This window comes from Salmo trutta, chromosome 3 (genome assembly GCF_901001165.1).
Source record: "Salmo trutta chromosome 3, fSalTru1.1, whole genome shotgun sequence".
Classification (NCBI taxonomy): Eukaryota; Metazoa; Chordata; class Actinopteri; order Salmoniformes; family Salmonidae; genus Salmo; species Salmo trutta.
In genome coordinates, this window is record NC_042959.1 from 50,476,342 (window position 1) to 50,492,681 (window position 16,340).

Sequence of the window (16,340 nt, forward strand, 5' to 3'; positions counted from 1 at the left end):
GCTGTAAAGTACTCAAAGGTTAAGTATTTGGTCCCACATTCCTAGCACGCAATGATTACATCAAGCTTGTGACTCTACAAACTTCTTAGATGCATTTGCTGTTTGTTTGCTTGTGTTTGATGATTACGGACAGTCCTGAATGAATCGAGAACAATGACGAGTGAGAAAGTTAGAGGCATAAACATCATACCCCCCCCCAAATATGCTAACCTCCCGTTATCGTAATGGTGAGAGGTTAGCATGTCTTGGAGGTATGATATTTGTGCGTCTAACTTTCATCATTATTCACGATTCATTCAGGATTATCCATAATCATGGTAGCATCCACATTAAATGTAGAAGTGTTTAGAAACTAATGTACAATAAAAGGGGCTCCAAAATGACAGTGCATTATTTACCATCGTTTCAGATTATTTTGTGCCCAATAGAAATCAATCAAAACAAACAGGAAATGCATCCAACAAGTTTGTAGTCACAAGCTTTATATAATCATTGCATGCAAGCAATATGGGACCAAATACTCAACTTTTGACTACTTTACTACACAAGTGAATTCATCCAAATACTTCTGATCCCCTAAAATAGTTGGGACAATGTACAAAAGGTGATGTAATTTCTAAACGGTTCACCCGATATGGATGAAAATACCCCAAAACTAAAGCTGACAGTGTGCACTTTAACCTCATAGTCATTATATAATTTCAAAGTGCTGGAGTACAGAGCCAAAACTAAAAATGTGTCACTGTCCCAATACTTTGAGCTCACTGTATATCGGAGTCACTTTGAAAAACGCCTAATAATATTGCCAACTATCAAGGCATTCTTTCACATAGTTCTGCAATGCAGCGGTTTATTTGTATCGTGTTTCTGTTCTACTGGCTGGTAGCCTACCACTCACTCATACATCATCTATTCCTCTAGGATATATGAGCTTTTCTAAATGAGTCTTTCTGGGCATATTTTTAACAATACACAAACTAATAAATTAAAAACTGCTAACGTAACAAAATTGTAATATGACCCTCAACCACAAATACAGACTAAAATAAAACATGACTGAAGAGAATGGGAAAAGAACAACTCAACAACAAAATATCCAACGTCACAGTCCACAGGTGAAGAACTAAATAAATATTGAAAGGGAGGGAGGAGTTGTGCAGTGGGTTTCTCTGGGCTAGTAGAGGGTTTCTCTGGTGGTTGTGACCTCTTCTCTCTCTGAGACATGTCTATGGTCTACATGGTGGCTTCTTTTGTCATTTCGACTGATCCTGGATCAGTCAAGTGCAGCCAACAAAGCAGCAGGAGCCTGCCAAGAGTCTCGGATGCAGCCAGGGAAGACTGTCTAACTGTCTGCGACTGTGAAAAAGAGTGATTCGTCAGTCGCTCGTTTTGTTCTGCTCCTACGCGTCATCTCCAGTCTGCCTCGTCCTCCTATTCCTTCTACCCATCCTGCTCTCTCAGTCTCCCTTGTTCATTGTGGCGGCGTCTCGCCCACACTTTCAATGCCGTGCTGCTGGAGCTGCGCTCGGAGAAGGGCATTCTCATTCTTCAGCTCCTCGATCTGAGACAAACAACAACAAACAATGTCCGCCGATGAACAACAAATGGGTGTCCTCAATGTAATCAATAAATTAGCAGCAACTTAGCAAAATACAACGTCAACTTCTAGGCCTCAATTGTTCTTTCAATGATTCTAGACAGAAATGTCTGTTGTATACACTTTCCAACAAAAGTTTTAGACAACTCTGGCCACAACATCCATCTGTTTTAAATCTCAAGGTACTGTCCTATCATCCCAGTTTCTCCTCTGGGCTATCACACACACTCACTGCCTCTCTCTCCCCCACAGGACTGGAGACTTCACTTCTGAGCATTAGAATGAGGACATGAAGAACAGTGCTTTGGGATTCAGTAAGGAATGAAAAGGCAAAACACTCTCCATGCAAATATATGCTATAACTTCATTTTGAAGTAAAAACGGCACTTCGGTCGTCAGACGTAAAATGACCGTTAAACGTAATCAAGCGCCTACATTTGTTTGAACATTAACCCTTTCTGTTCGCAGGAATGTGATGCTATGTGATAGCCGGGTCCCAAAAATCGGTTTGTGCGGTCTTGCCAACTCCAATGTTGTGCCCGACAATGACCATAGAAGTTGGCAAGACGGCACAAACAGATCCGGGTCCAGGCTAGGCCTCTGATTCTTTGTGATAGCCTTCTGTCTAGGCTGTTTTACCTGCTGTCTGCAGAGCTCGTTGTCCACCTGTACTCTCTCCACCTCTTTGACACCGTCCAGGAGCCTCTGGTTATTCTGACGGAGCTCTCGGATGTAGTCACACGCCTTAGACAGGATGCCCCCTTTACTCTGGGGGAAGGAGAGAGGAGTTCATTAAGACATCCCGCCGTGTGGACGACAGGAAGAGTAGCCGCTGCTTTTGCAACAGCTATTGGGGATCCTAATAAAATACTAATACTTGTGCATGCACACACACGTCTAAATGAATGCAAACACCCCCCCACACAATTGATTCCAATTCAAAAATCGTATTTTCCCTAAGCCTAACCTTTACCCTAAAAATTAACCTAACCCCTAAGCTTAATATAGCCTTTATAAAAGGGAGGACCGGCAATATGTCCTCACCGCTCTGAATTTAAGTCGGTTTACCATTCTTGTGAGGACTTCTGGTACTCACAAGTATATTAAAATGTGTACACACACACACACACACACACACGTCAAAGCTGCTGAGAGTGCCTTACAGAGTGACTTACAGCCCCCGTCTTGGTGCTGTCTATGTTGCAGTCGGGGATGATTTTGGAAAGCGTGACGATCCAATTGTTGATCTTGTCTCTCCGCCGCCTCTCAACTGTTAAGACACACAGAACAGGCTCAGAGAAAGAGGAACAATAGGGATACATATGGGGAGTGGTTAGTGTCTACATGGATATTTTTCTCTGTATGCCTTGAATAGTCACTTAGCTAGACATGTGACATTGTGGGAACAACCGACAGTTCAACAGCAGCATCTAGTGGTTGGTTGAGATACAAAATGAAATTCCAAAAAGTGCCTCCACTTGAGAAGAGTCTTCGGGATAGAAATAGAAACAATATCTATTGTCCACTTAATGTGGCTTTGGCTTCAACAAACAAAAACATTGCAAGGTGCAACTCATTTAAAAAGAAATTCAACAAGATATTGCATACACTACATGGCCAAAAGTATGTGGACACCGCTTCAAATAAGTAGATTCAACTATTTCACCCAGACCCGTTGCTGACAGGTGTATAAAAAAAAAATCAAGCACACGGCCATGCAATCTCCATAGACAAGCATTGGCAGTAGAATGGCTTGTACTGAAGAGCTCAGTGACTTTCAACGTGGCACCTTCCCAACAAGTCAGTTCATCAAATTTCTGCCTTGCTAGAGCTGCCCGGTCAACTGTAAGTGCTGTTATTGTGAAGTGGAAACGTCTAGGAGCAACAACGGCTCAGCCGTGAAGTGGTAGGCCACACAAGCTCACAGAACGGGACCGCCGAGTGCTGAAGCGTGTAAAAATTGTCTGTCCTCGGTTGCAACACTCACTAGAGTTCCAAACTGTCTCTGGAAGCAACGTCAGCACAAGAACTGTTCATCGGGAGCTTCATGAAATGGGTTTCCATGGCCGAGCAGCCGCACACAAGCCTAAGATCACCATGAGCAATGCCAAGCGTCAGCTGGAGTGGTGTAAAGCTCGCCGCCATTGGACACTGGAGAAGTTGAAACGTGTTCTCTGGAGTGATGAATCACGCGTCACCATCTGGCAGTCCGACGGTCTAATCTGGGTTTGGCGGAAGCCAGGAGAACGCCACCTGCCCAAATGCACAGTGCCAACCTTAAAGTTTGGAGGAGGAGGTATAATGGTCTGGGCCTGTTTTTCATGGTTCGGGCTAGGCCCCTTAGTTCCAGTGAATGGAAATCTTAACGCTACAGCATAAAATTACATTCTAACTTTATGGCAACAGTTTGGGGAAGGCCCTTTCCTGTTTCAGCATGACAATTAGTGCACAATGCAAAGTCCATACAGAAGTGGTTTGTCAAGATCGGTGTGGAAGAACTTGACCAGCCTGCACAGAGCCCTGACCTCAACCCCATCTAACACCTTTCCGATTAATTGGAACGCCGACTGCGACCCAGGCCTAGTTGCCCAACATCACTAATGCTCGTGGCTGAATGGAAGTAAGTCCCTGCAGCAATGTTCCGACATCTAGTGGAAAGCCTTCCCAGAAGATTGGAGGCTGTTATAGTAGGAAAGGGGGGGGGGCAACTCAATATTAATGTCCATTTTTTTTAGAATGTATACAAAAGTACCATATACTTTTGCCATGTAGTGTATCTTGGAATGTAGAAGTAAAGCACAGAGTTGCATGGTTAAGATAGCTTGGTGCGGCAGGTAGCCTAGTGGTTAGAGCGTTGGAATAGTAACTGAAAGGTTGCAAGATCGAATCCCCAAGCTGACAAGGTAAAAATCTGTTGCTCTGCCCCTGAACAAGGCAGTTAACCCACTGTTCCTAGGCTGTCATTGAAAATAAGAATTTGTTCTTAATTGACTTGCCTAATTAAATAAAAAGGTTAAAAAAAAAAGATTGGCTCTGGGAGAACATTGCTCACCTTCATTGTGTTGAGCTCTCCTCCTCTCATCTCTGGGTGTCCGTGGGCCATCCATTTTCCTACAGACAAAAACAAATGGCACACTTCACCCATTTTCAAAACCCGGGAGTCCTCAGGCCACCTCCGTACAAAACAGGTGGAACTCTTCAGACTAAAAGAAAAATATTCTTTAGACTACAGCGCACCACGCAACTAATCTAGTGCAGAAATCCCCCACCAGAACCACTATCTCAAAGCACCTGACCCTTTTACAATTACACACCACTCAGGCACCAGAGCAGTAATATGCAGGGGGGGCCGCCCTGCACTGCCTTGGGCAGCCGTGCTGATCTGAAGCAGCCGTATGGGCCAGTATATGAGGCAATAACACCACCTTGGTGCTGACAGCGAGACGCAGTGACTGGAATTACTGATTGTCTGACGGCCGTCTGGACAGGCAGCTTTCTTGGAGGTGTACGTGCCCTTCCCCGCTGTACCCCAGGGAGTCTAAGGCGCGGGCATCATTATAATCCTAAATTGCGATGTTGTCGCATTGGTGTCCAGAGTACGGCTAATGACAACTGTTTTTCCTGTGTGTGTGTGTGTGTGTGTGTCTTCCCCGAGGTATTCTTTAATTAAGTTCCCCATACGTGACAGCCAGATGAGCTCATGAAGGCACTGGGGACGAGATGCGCAGGGCCGTGGCAGTAAACTAATACAATTCAACAGCACTTACTTTGACAAAGCTTTAATCCGTCTAATGAATTGTGTCATAAATTAAACCAAAACAGTTGGTGTTCACACAGTGCACTTACCTTTTTTCGCATCTAATGAGTAAAAGCAATTAAAAGCAAGCTAAAACAAAGTGGGCTGTTTTTACTTTAAACTAGCTCTTCAAGGTCTTGCAGAACTGAACAACAACTCATGGCAATACTGCATCAGGACTACCATCAAAGAGTACACACACATTTCCCAATGCTAAATGTACCTCAATCACATCAAGGGTCTAACATAATCACCAGGGAATTGTACTAGAGGGAATGAAGGGGGAATAGGGAGGTGGTATGATTGCTCCTTCTTCTTTGTGGTATATGATCTAGGCCTAATTTGATTGGTTACAGTGGGAGGGGGGGATGTGGAAGTTGTCCTCACCAGTTTAAACCGTCATGTTGCAGCATCTCGGTTTCGTCTCTGCGAACGGCAGGTAAGCGGTGGAAGTTTTCATTTAATTTCACTTATTTGCACAGATCAAATATGTTCAGTCATGGATTAGTTTATGCGTTGTTGATGTAAGAATAAATAAAAATACACAAATTAATCACACACAAGAAAAACACATGGAAAGGAGGAATAGAATGGCAAACCACAGAAAAACAAGTCCTCCCTAGACAACAGCACACACTGCAGTGGTATTCAGCCCTTTTAGACTGTATATTTAACAGTGAAGTAGATAAAAACTTTACTGGTAGCTAAGGAGACCTGGGGAAATCACTGCAGCCCGACACTAGAAATACAACTGGGATAGTCTTGTACGAACATCCCACACAAAAGCCCCAAGCAGCCTAAAGAACTTGAAGAGTCAAGATCAGTCCTAATAACAAACCCATAGCCCAACACCTTACTGTGTGCAAATTGATGGCCATCCCCTTTACCTAAAGCTATATTGTAAAATGGATTTTTCAGAGTATAAGAGGCACAAAATCTCCATGTTGTTCTACAGGCCTGAGAATAAGAGTTCATCACATACAGGCAGGGAAATTGCAAGGCAAGGGATATCCACTCAGTCCAACACAAATTACATTTCAGAGGATCATGCGTTCGTTCTGGATGGCAAAACAAGCACGGCATTATGTCAAATTAAAAAAAAGCACTTTGACCTATTCTTCCAAACCATTTCCCTTATGTGCAGATCCCTTGAAACAGAATCTCATAACAAAACACACAACTCTTTGTTTTATATTCAAACACTTGCCTGGCACTCCCCCCTTCTAGATTATATGTTTAGTTTATGGGCATATTTACAATTTACTCACACCCCTTGGCTCTGGGCATGCAGTATGTCTTCATTGAAAAATAATAAGCACATTTAAATTCATTTCCTAAATTAACCAGAACACTAATGTCAAATTAATTCACTGACACACATATCATTAATCATCCATTTGGCATGAGAGATTATTTTGATTTCCAGAATGGATTAACCAGATTTAACAGTTTGCTTTTGATTCAGTGTTACTCATTCAGAGTGGTTTGAGGGAAATAGCTTAATCACATGATAATGATGATTGAAAGAGATAAACAAACGAGGAGGAAGTAGACAAGGAAGAGGGAAACCAGGGCAACAAGGACAGGGACACAACAACCCTGTGATGACATCATCCATCCCACGAGAACAGCTGAGTGTTCAAGAAAACCACACACACACACACACACACACACACGCAGTGCTGTCTGACCCAGGTCCAAGTCACGCTCTTAATCAACCCACATCTCTGTGAAAGTAAATAGGGGGGTGCAGTGCAACTTTACTTTCAGTTTTTGGAGAGAATAGTCAATATACTATTTTTTCAATAGTTAATATCATTGACTTTTAGTTTTCCAGTCTAACTGATACATCGCAGACTCAAATTAAACCAACTCTTAGATGCTCTAGAAAAATCCAGTCAAATTACTTCTTAATAGGTCATTATTGATGAAAGGTTGAAATTATCGCATAACACCTAGACGTATAGGCTAGGTCCTACTTGCAAAACAGGTCTGACATGCTTGTGGAAGATGAACGTAAGGACTGCGTAGGTAGGTTTTTGACTGCTTAACATCTGGAGTGGCTCAGACTGCTGTGTGCATGGGCTCTCCTTTCAGAGTCCCCCTAAAATGAGGGACATAGGAGGAAGAAGCAGTGTGGTTGATACTCACTCAGGGTAGGGGTGTGTGCGCGGGGCTATGGTTCGCTGTGTGCCTGTCTGCAAGACGTCAGGAGGGGTCATCATCACGTAGAACTGACCTGTGGGAGAAGAGATGGGGCAGGTTGGAGACCTCAGTGACAAAGTCTTAAGGCAGAATTTGCTGAGTGACACTGGACTCTAGCACTGAGACAAACCTTATGGCTGAGGGGATGAACAGTTAATCTCTCTCAGCCAGCACCGGGTCATGATACTCAAAATGTCCATTTGATAAGTGGTCATTCTTCTTTATGTCTGTTTGGTTGGACTTGAACCAAAAGCGAGGGACAGTATTTTGCCCTCAGAGGACTGCTAGCCTAGCGTTAGAAGTAGAGGTAGAGCTGACTCACCTCCGGCCTGTGTGGGGTCGGAAGTGGTCTGCACAGACACAGTGCCGTCGCTCACAGCCGTAGCTGGGAAGTAGGCGAAGCGCGTCTCCCCTCCCAGCGTCTCTCCCACGGGGCTACCCCCATTACTGAAAGGGTTCTGGATCACAGCCTGACAGGGGACAAGGTGGGAAGGGTTAGCAAGCCCTACTGACAACACGGATATTACTTGATAATAATCAACTACAACAAGTGAGATATAACTTGTATAACGATCAATAGCTTGACACACTAAAGTATGTCAGGCTCCTTAGTCATTAGGGAACTGTGTTATTGTAAGGGGTGACAGTAATGGCCTCGGTTCCTGGTACCTACCTGGGCCACTGCTTGAGGAGCGCCGGGGAAGGCGGCCGTGGAGACCACGCTAACCGGCCCTCCCCCGTCATCTCTCCCCTCCAGCTGCTGGTCAGTTACCTGGACAACGCGGTAAGTCACCTGAGGAAGAGAGGGAGACAGAAAGAAACCAGAGTCATTAATTCTACAACAAAGAGCTTGGGATGCCTTCTAGCCTGACCACGGTCATTTTAATGTCACTGTGTTTTCAGTACTTGCAGGTTGTTGACCTCATACTGATGTTCACACCCTAGGCTATAGTATTTAAGCCCTTGCACATTGAATGATACCGCTAGGCCTATAAGTGATCTACACACTCAACGTATGCTTATATGGCAGAATGTGCCTAATTCAATATAAAAACAGCCAGATCCAGAAAAACACGTGTTCGTTTCAAAATAATCAGTATTTGTACCCCTTCATCGCATGACTCGCCTCCTGACTAACATGTGACACCAGCCGCATGCCAATCCAGGAAGGGGATTGGAATCACATGATCACTCGCACCATCTCTGTTTACTCCAAATGAGCAGCGAAAGGAACAGCTTTAACTAGCTTCATCCTTCACCCCCCCAAAGAATTGGTTTATGTGAAGATATAACATTTACTGTGACAATCCACAAAAGCGTAGACGTAAACATCCACAATTAACGAACCAATTTGACATCCAAACCTGTAGGCCTATATCAGTGTCCTGGCCGGTTCTATTGTCTGGGTTCAGAGCGAACGCACACAAGGCTCTCAATTCAACTGAGAGGCTAGTGTTGAATTACAGGGTTATTCAGGGTTTTCCATTGTGTAATACGGTTGATTCTCTAGTGGAGGGATGGACAACACCAGTCCTCTGGGGCCTGATTGGGTGTCCAGCCCCAGCTAACACACCAGACTCCAATAATCAACTAATCGTGATCTACAGTTGAGAATGCAATTTGTTAAAATCAGCTGTGTTTGCTATGGATGGGGGGGAAAGTATGACACCACTCTGGCCCCTGGGGACCGGAGTTTCCCATCCCTGTTCTAGTGTGAGTGAGTGATGCAGTAAACTGACCTCATACAGCAAAAACAAACCTATGTGAATTCAGCTAGTTAAATGTTTCTAAAATCAGCAAAACGCTGTTCACGGGACACCCACCTGACCACCCTCAGAGCGGAACTGGTACTGAATGTTGTGGTCCGCGAATGCCTGGGCCTGCTGAATACTGCCTATGGTAACAGCAGTCTGCTCCCCTTCCCCGTCTCCTGAGAGAAGGACAGTGGAATGAGAGGATCGATAGAAGGATGGAAAAGAAAAATAACACTCAGATATCCATTGATGAGAAATTAGTAAGGCAAGGAGCATTATTGCAAAAAAAGCTAGGCCTAGAACTATTTGACACTTAAGCATGTGTTTTTGGTCTGTTCTTTGGTCGGTTTTTAAAGAAGCAGGTTTTTTAAGAGGACGTCTGAAATGTCAGTACTTTGAAATGTGTTAAAGAGTCAGAATGGTGAAGTTACGCACAATGGCACACATGCATGCGAAACACATACATCCCAACATAAATTCTTACCTTCTAATTGGACGACCTCCTCCTCTTGTTTTTCGTGACTAGGAAGACATAAACAAGGAACAATCCTAAATATAGGCAAGCAAGGTCTAGCAGACAAGGTTAACAGAGTAGGGGATGGCAGTGGAGTACAAATGTTAGTGACCTGGCTAATTGCCAGCAGTGGCAGAAAAAGTACCCTATTGGTCATACAGTAAATATACCGTAATAGAAAATGACTCAAGTAAAAGTCATCCAGTAAAACACTAGAGTAAAAGTCAAAGTATTTGGTTTTAAATATACTTTAGTTTCAAAAGTAAATATAATTGCTAAAATATACTTAAGTATAAAAAATAAAAGTGAAAGAACAAATCATTTCAAATTCCTTATATTAAGCAAACCAGACTGGAGGTCGACCGATTTAAAAATCGGCATGGCCGATTAATTAAGGCCGATTTCAGGTTTTCATAACAAATCGGTAAATCTGCCTTTTGGGCGCCGATTGTGGCCGATTACATTGCAATCCACGAGGAAACTGCGTGACAGGCTGACCACCTGTTACGCGAGTGCAGCGACAAAAGGACCTTGTGGCTGCAAGGAGCCATGGTAAGTTGCTAGCTAGTATTAAACTTATCTTATTAAAAAAAAAAAAATCAATCTTCACATAAGCACTAGTTAACTACACATGGTTGACAATATTACTAGGTTAACTAGCTTGTCCTGTGTTGCATATAAGCAATGCGGTGCCTGTTAATTTATTTTTGAATCACAGCCTACTTCAACTTCGCCAAACGGGTGATGATTTAACAAAAGCGCATTCGCGAAAAAAAGCACAAATGTTACATTTGTGCAACTAACCATAAACATCAATGCCTTTCTTAAAATCAATACACAGAGGTATATTGTTTTTAACCTGCATATTTAGTTAAAAGAAATTCATGTTAGCAGGCAATATTAACTAGGGAAATTGTGTCCCTTCTCTTGCGTTCAGTGCAAGCAGAGTCAGGGTATATGCAACAGCTTGGGCCGCCTGGCTCGTTGCTAACTGTGTGGCCGTAATTAATTTGCCATAATTTTACATAATTATGACATAACATTGAAGGTTGTGCAATGTAACAGCAATATTTAGACTTAGGGATGCACACCTGTTAGATAAAATACGTAACGGTTCCGTATTTCACTGAAAGAATAAATGTTTTGTTTTCGAAATGATAGTTTCCGGAATTTGACCACATTAATGACCAAAGGCTCGTATTTCTGTGCTTATTATATTTGAATTAAGTCTATGATTTGATATAGCAGTCTGACTGAGCAGTGGTAGGCAGCAGCAGGCTCGTAAGCATTCATTCAAACAGCACTTTACTGCGTTTGCCAGCAGCTCTTAACAATGCTTGAATCACAGCGCTGTTTATGACTTCAAGCCTTTCAACTCCCGAGATTAGGCTGGCAATCCTAAAATGCCTATAAGAACATCCAATAGTCAAAGGTATATGAAATACAAATGGTATAGAGAGAAATAGTCAATGCGTCATAATTCCTATAATAACTACAACCTAACACTTCTTAACTGGGAATATTGAAGAACTGGGAATATTGAACCACCAGCTTTCATATGTTCTCATGTTCTGAGCAAGGAACTTAAACGTTAGCTTTTTTACATGGCACATATTGCACTTTTACCTTCTCCAACACTGTGTTTTTGCATTATTTAAACCAAATGAACATGCTTCATTATTTATTTGAGACTAAATAGATGTTATTTATGTATTATATTAAGTTAAAATAAAGTGTTCATTGTTCATTCAGTATTGTTGTAATTGACATTTTAATAAATCGGCCGACTAATCAGTATAGGCTTTTTTTGGTCCACCAATAATCGGTATCGGTGTTGAAAAATCATAATCGGTCGACCTCTAAACCAGACGGCCTCATTTTATTGTTTTATTTATTTATGGATAGCCAGGGGCATATTCCAACACTCACATCATTAACAAAATAAGAAGTATTTTTACACCACTGCTCCCTCCCTTACATCGGCGTCATTAAAAGGCATGGTCATCGCCTCCTCAAGCACAACGAACAACGGCAGACTGGGTCATGGGGCCGATGTAGAGATTGCTCTGTCATTTCCTGGTTGCTAAAATTCAATTTGAATAGTGTAGGGAATCATTTTGTAGGGAATCATCTAAATTGCAGGACAATATATTTTCAATAACAAAAAAACATGGCTGTTTGAAGTTGGTGGACTTAACAAAGTAAAATAGTCTCCATCATCATCTATGCAATCTTGAATCCTTGAGGAGGTAACCACCATGGTCTACAGTATGATATCTGGGATCCTTGGGACATCATTAACCTCCTCACATAATTGTGGGAAAATGTAATGCAGGGAAGGGGGAGAGTTGTTTATATTCAAAGTGTTGTTGCAATTCACCTAGCTTCCACATGGATGAGATATTCTAAATTTAGCATGTTTAATTCTTCAAGAATCAATGGGCAGTGTTTTCCTCTATTAAATTAGCAGTGGTGGCCAACTACTGCTACATTCTTGCCACTGCTGCAAAAAAATATGATAAAAAAAAACAAAACACACACACACACACACACAGAGTACACCAAACATTAGGAACACCTAAGGTGTCAAAAGTATTCCACAGGGATGTTGGCCCATGTTGACTCCAATGCTTCCCACAGTTGAGTCAAGTTGGCTAGATGTCCTTTGGGTGGTGGACCATTCTTTATTACTACGGGAAACTGTTTAGCATGGAAAAATCCAGCAGTGTTGCAGTTCTTGACACAAACCAGTGTGCCTGGCACCTACTACTATACCCCGTTCAAAGGCACTTAAATCTTGTCTTGCTCATTCATCCTCTGAATGGCAAACATACACAATCCTTGTCTCAATTGTATTAAAGCTTAAAAATCCTTCTTTAACCGGTCTCCTCCCCTTCATCTACACTGATTAAAGTGGATTTAACAAGTGACATCAATATGGGATCATAGCTGTCAGAGCAAGCGTATACTCATATATTAGGTGTGAATGTTTAAACGTTAAAATGTTTACATGAAGTTGGGATCATTAACATTAAACATCCCTAACCGAAAAACGGTTTTTTCCCCCCTCCACATAATTAAAATCACAGGGCAGTTATCACAAAACATTATTTTCCCTGTTATAGCCCAACTAGACAAGAGACAATAAAAGGCCTGGGGAAAGTTGTGTAATTTAAATAAAAACAGGGAGGAAGAGGCAAACTTTAGGCTATTTTAGTGAATATGCGAGGCATGCAAGACAAGACATTGCGAGATGCAGAATACCAAGAGATCACATAGGCACGGTTCTGCCTGCCCCATCCTCTCTTGGGCGCTGCCCTGCCTGCGCTTTCTCATGGCTAATGATGCAAGCGTGTGGTCAGTCTTCGGTCTGTTGCATGTAGAATAGCCTAGCCTGTATCAATTACACTTGAAAGCGCCTCGGCTGTTTGTCTGTCTTTTAGGGTAGGCTTACACTATGGCTTATTAAAATGTTGACACAAAACCTTCTCTGGCGATATGAAGCGGGACTAACGTCCATCACTAGGCGACCAGAACTGTCAATCAAATAATATAGACCACACTCTCCTAAAAAAAAGTACTTTAATGTTTGTTAAATGCCGTGGCTTACCAAGACATTTAGTAGAAAGAAAACACATCTAGCTACCCTACCATAACAAACATCAGTACATTAAATCAGAAAAGATGATTGTTGTCAGGGTAAAAATACAGATAATTCTATGCCGGAGCAGAATTCTACTGTCTGAAATGGTAGGCCTACAGACGCTTCTGATGCGTCACTTTTTTTTATTCTCTAAAAAGTACATTGTTGCTATCGACACGCTACTGTAACTGAGTTCTATGCCTGTAAAGGGTTGCGGTAGCTATAGCTTCATTACCTGGCCGTAGCGGTCATACATAGGCTACGTCACATGATCATTATTCTGCATCGTGAATTGACGTGGAATTTTATGATTTTAACAGAAAACATTAACATATTATATGCATTTTTTAAATATGTATATATACACACACACCACGCTGTACCAGTCAAAGGTTTGGACACACCTACTCATTCCAGGGTTTCTTTATTTGTACTATTTTCTATATTGTAAAATAACTGTGAAAATAAAACTATGGAATGTAGTAGTAACCCCCCCCCCCCCCCCAAAAAGTGTTAAATAAATCAAAATATATTTTATATTTGAGATTCTTCAAAGTAGCCACCCTTTGCTTCCTGGAAGCTGAAAATGTCCCAGTTCTTCCCTGGCTTGCATACTCAAACATGTCACCCATTAAGCATGTTTGGGATGCTCTGGATCGACGTGTACGACAGCGTGTTCCAGTTCCCACCAATATCCAGGAACTTCGCACAGCCATTGAAGTGGTGCGAGAGAAGGTACTGACTGGTTCTGATCCACACCCATACCTTAAGGTATCCGTGACCAACAGATGCATATCTGTATTCCCAATCATGTGAAATCCATAGATTAGGGTCTAATGAATGTATTTAAATTGACCGATTTCCTTATATGACCTGACCAAATTCACATAGAATTGGACATTATAGATGTGTCACTCTCATTGAAAGCAAGTCTATGAAGCAGCAGATCTATTCTCTCTGTGCCATTTCTATTCTTCCCGGTCTTAAATTTCGTTTTTGTACACCTGCTTCAAACAGCTGAAAATACAGTGTTTGGTTATGGAAAATATATTTCACTGTGGTTTAGATGGTACAATGATTCTCTACACCGTAGTTGCTTGTGTTGTGGCAGAGCGATTTCTACATAGTGCATATTTAATTTACAAGTCCAAAAACGGATGTAGCAACTACATTCTAGCTGTAAGCTAGCAAGTTAACTTTGTATCTCTAACTAACGTTATCTAGCAAGCTAACTAATGTTAGTTCAGTGTTACCGAAACTGATAGCCCTAGCTAGCTAACGTTAGTTTAGTTAGTTAGCTGCCTAGCGTTACTACTAGCAAGATTTAGATTACTTACTTACTGTAAATTCACTACCGTAGATAACCGTGTTTGCATGAAATGCTGTGATCGTTTGCTATACTGTAACCCTTTCCTAATTGGATTTGCTAGCTTAACTGTGCAAAAATATTACTAAAATAAACCACTTTATTATATCTAGTTTATACTACACATAATCAAGCTGTTCTCTAGAAAATGGAGGCCAGGCCTTCGCTTGCTAGAGGAGACGTCCGTACATGACGGAGAGGAAGTGGCGGGCATTGTATTACCTTGTCGCGGTGTCCAGACTCTGTTCGAGGTGCATATCCATCAGGGTTGGAATAAAATGTGATATTCACTGACACAGACGCGTAGATGGAAGTGCTGATCACGGGAACAAACACTCGGGTCATGTGAGAGAGACAGTCCAAGACACGTGAGGCATAGATCGGACTCGAAGTTAAAATGGAGACCGCTGCCGCTGGCTGGGGTTTATGTCGCTCTCGAAGCTTTCGTTCTCACGGTTTCACTCGCGCCACTTGCACTGCTAAATTGAGTCTGTGTCGTCAGGATAGCAACTTGGACTGTTGGAATTGTTTCGTTGCAAGGTTATGGCACAGTAATTCGTCGAGTAATTTTAGTAAATGTTTTCTCACGCTCGGTTTTTTTATCTTCTCAAAACCTCTGCAGTAAACCAACGTCCGTCGTGTCTCACAAAATATGGAGTGGACTGTTGGTGTTAGCGAATTTAATTCCCCGCCCTGCATCTATTTTTGTTCAACTTTTGATCTTGGAAGAGGAGTATGTAGAAATGTGTTTTATGTACAGTATGCTACACTGTAATGTTGATTTGATGTGCCCTTGTTTGAAATTCATTTCAAACTTCTCGATTCCATTATATCCATTGCGTGCCAAAATGTGTATCATTACACAACATTACAAATACACCTCTGACTGTTTTTTTCTGTCTACATTCATGTCTGATATTTACAACAAAGATGGTTTAGAAACTGTTCGGAGTACAAATCAAGCTCATGTGACATGATGCTGCTGATCACGTTGGTTTACTCAGGTAGAGCTGAGATCGAATCCGGGTTTTTGCTTTAACCACATGACTACACTTTTTAAATAAAAGTGGTATACGATAACAAATCGCACCATTTTGTGGTGCATTGACCATTTCGTGTGCAAAGTCTACCTAGAGACAGTGGTTGATATTTAATAACTCAATTGAAATAGCTAAATTAAGAGAATATGTGAAGGAGATTCTTCCACTGATATTTTCTATTGACAACCAAGGAACATGTTGCATATTTGATATGATTTAATACAACGTTTTAGATTGTGTGAGCATGATAATGTTCTTGACAGCTTCCCTAAATATGATCTACAGTAGCTCAGTCTTAGGAGTTTGCCAGAGAACAAAGATCCCTAGTGATAAAGCAGCTGAAAGTGTGCGAGTAACTGTGTTCTGGGCCTGGGCCCGGTTTCCAAAAAGCACCTTATAGCTAAGTTCATCTCAGAACCATATGG

The 16,340-nt window shown here is 42.0% G+C and overlaps 1 protein-coding gene across 6 annotated transcripts; it reads right to left on the bottom strand.

The window, feature by feature from the left end:
* Window positions 1–465: 465 nt before the first annotated feature.
* On the bottom strand, window positions 466–15,531 carry LOC115177230 (upstream stimulatory factor 2). Of its 6 annotated transcripts, none has more exons than XM_029737863.1 (11): window positions 15,098–15,531; window positions 9,837–9,874; window positions 9,422–9,525; window positions 8,272–8,391; window positions 7,921–8,068; window positions 7,545–7,632; window positions 5,781–5,819; window positions 4,650–4,708; window positions 2,773–2,867; window positions 2,237–2,365; window positions 466–1,561 (listed from the first exon to the last, which is right to left on the bottom strand). In XM_029737863.1, the coding sequence occupies exons 1-11, from the start codon at window positions 15,136–15,138 to the stop codon at window positions 1,472–1,474; spliced, it is 951 nt and encodes a 316-aa protein (XP_029593723.1). In that variant the 5' UTR covers window positions 15,139–15,531; the 3' UTR covers window positions 466–1,471. The 6 variants fall into 6 exon arrangements, with proteins under 6 accessions (XP_029593723.1, XP_029593694.1, XP_029593701.1 ...); XM_029737834.1 differs by having other exon boundaries at window positions 2,761–2,867; XM_029737841.1 differs by having other exon boundaries at window positions 9,422–9,528.
* Window positions 15,532–16,340: the final 809 nt, after the last annotated feature.

Coding starts and splice junctions, on each gene's coding strand:
- LOC115177230 (XM_029737827.1), bottom strand. CDS start 15,138: ATGGATATGCACCTCGAACAGAGTCTGGACACCGCGACAAG. Junction 9,529..9,836: donor GGAGGTCGTCCAATTAGAAG/GTAAGAATTTAT, acceptor TCCTTCTCTCAG/GAGACGGGGAAGGGGAGCAG. Junction 4,709..5,780: donor CAACATGACGGTTTAAACTG/GTGAGGACAACT, acceptor TTTTGTCTGTAG/GAAAATGGATGGCCCACGGA.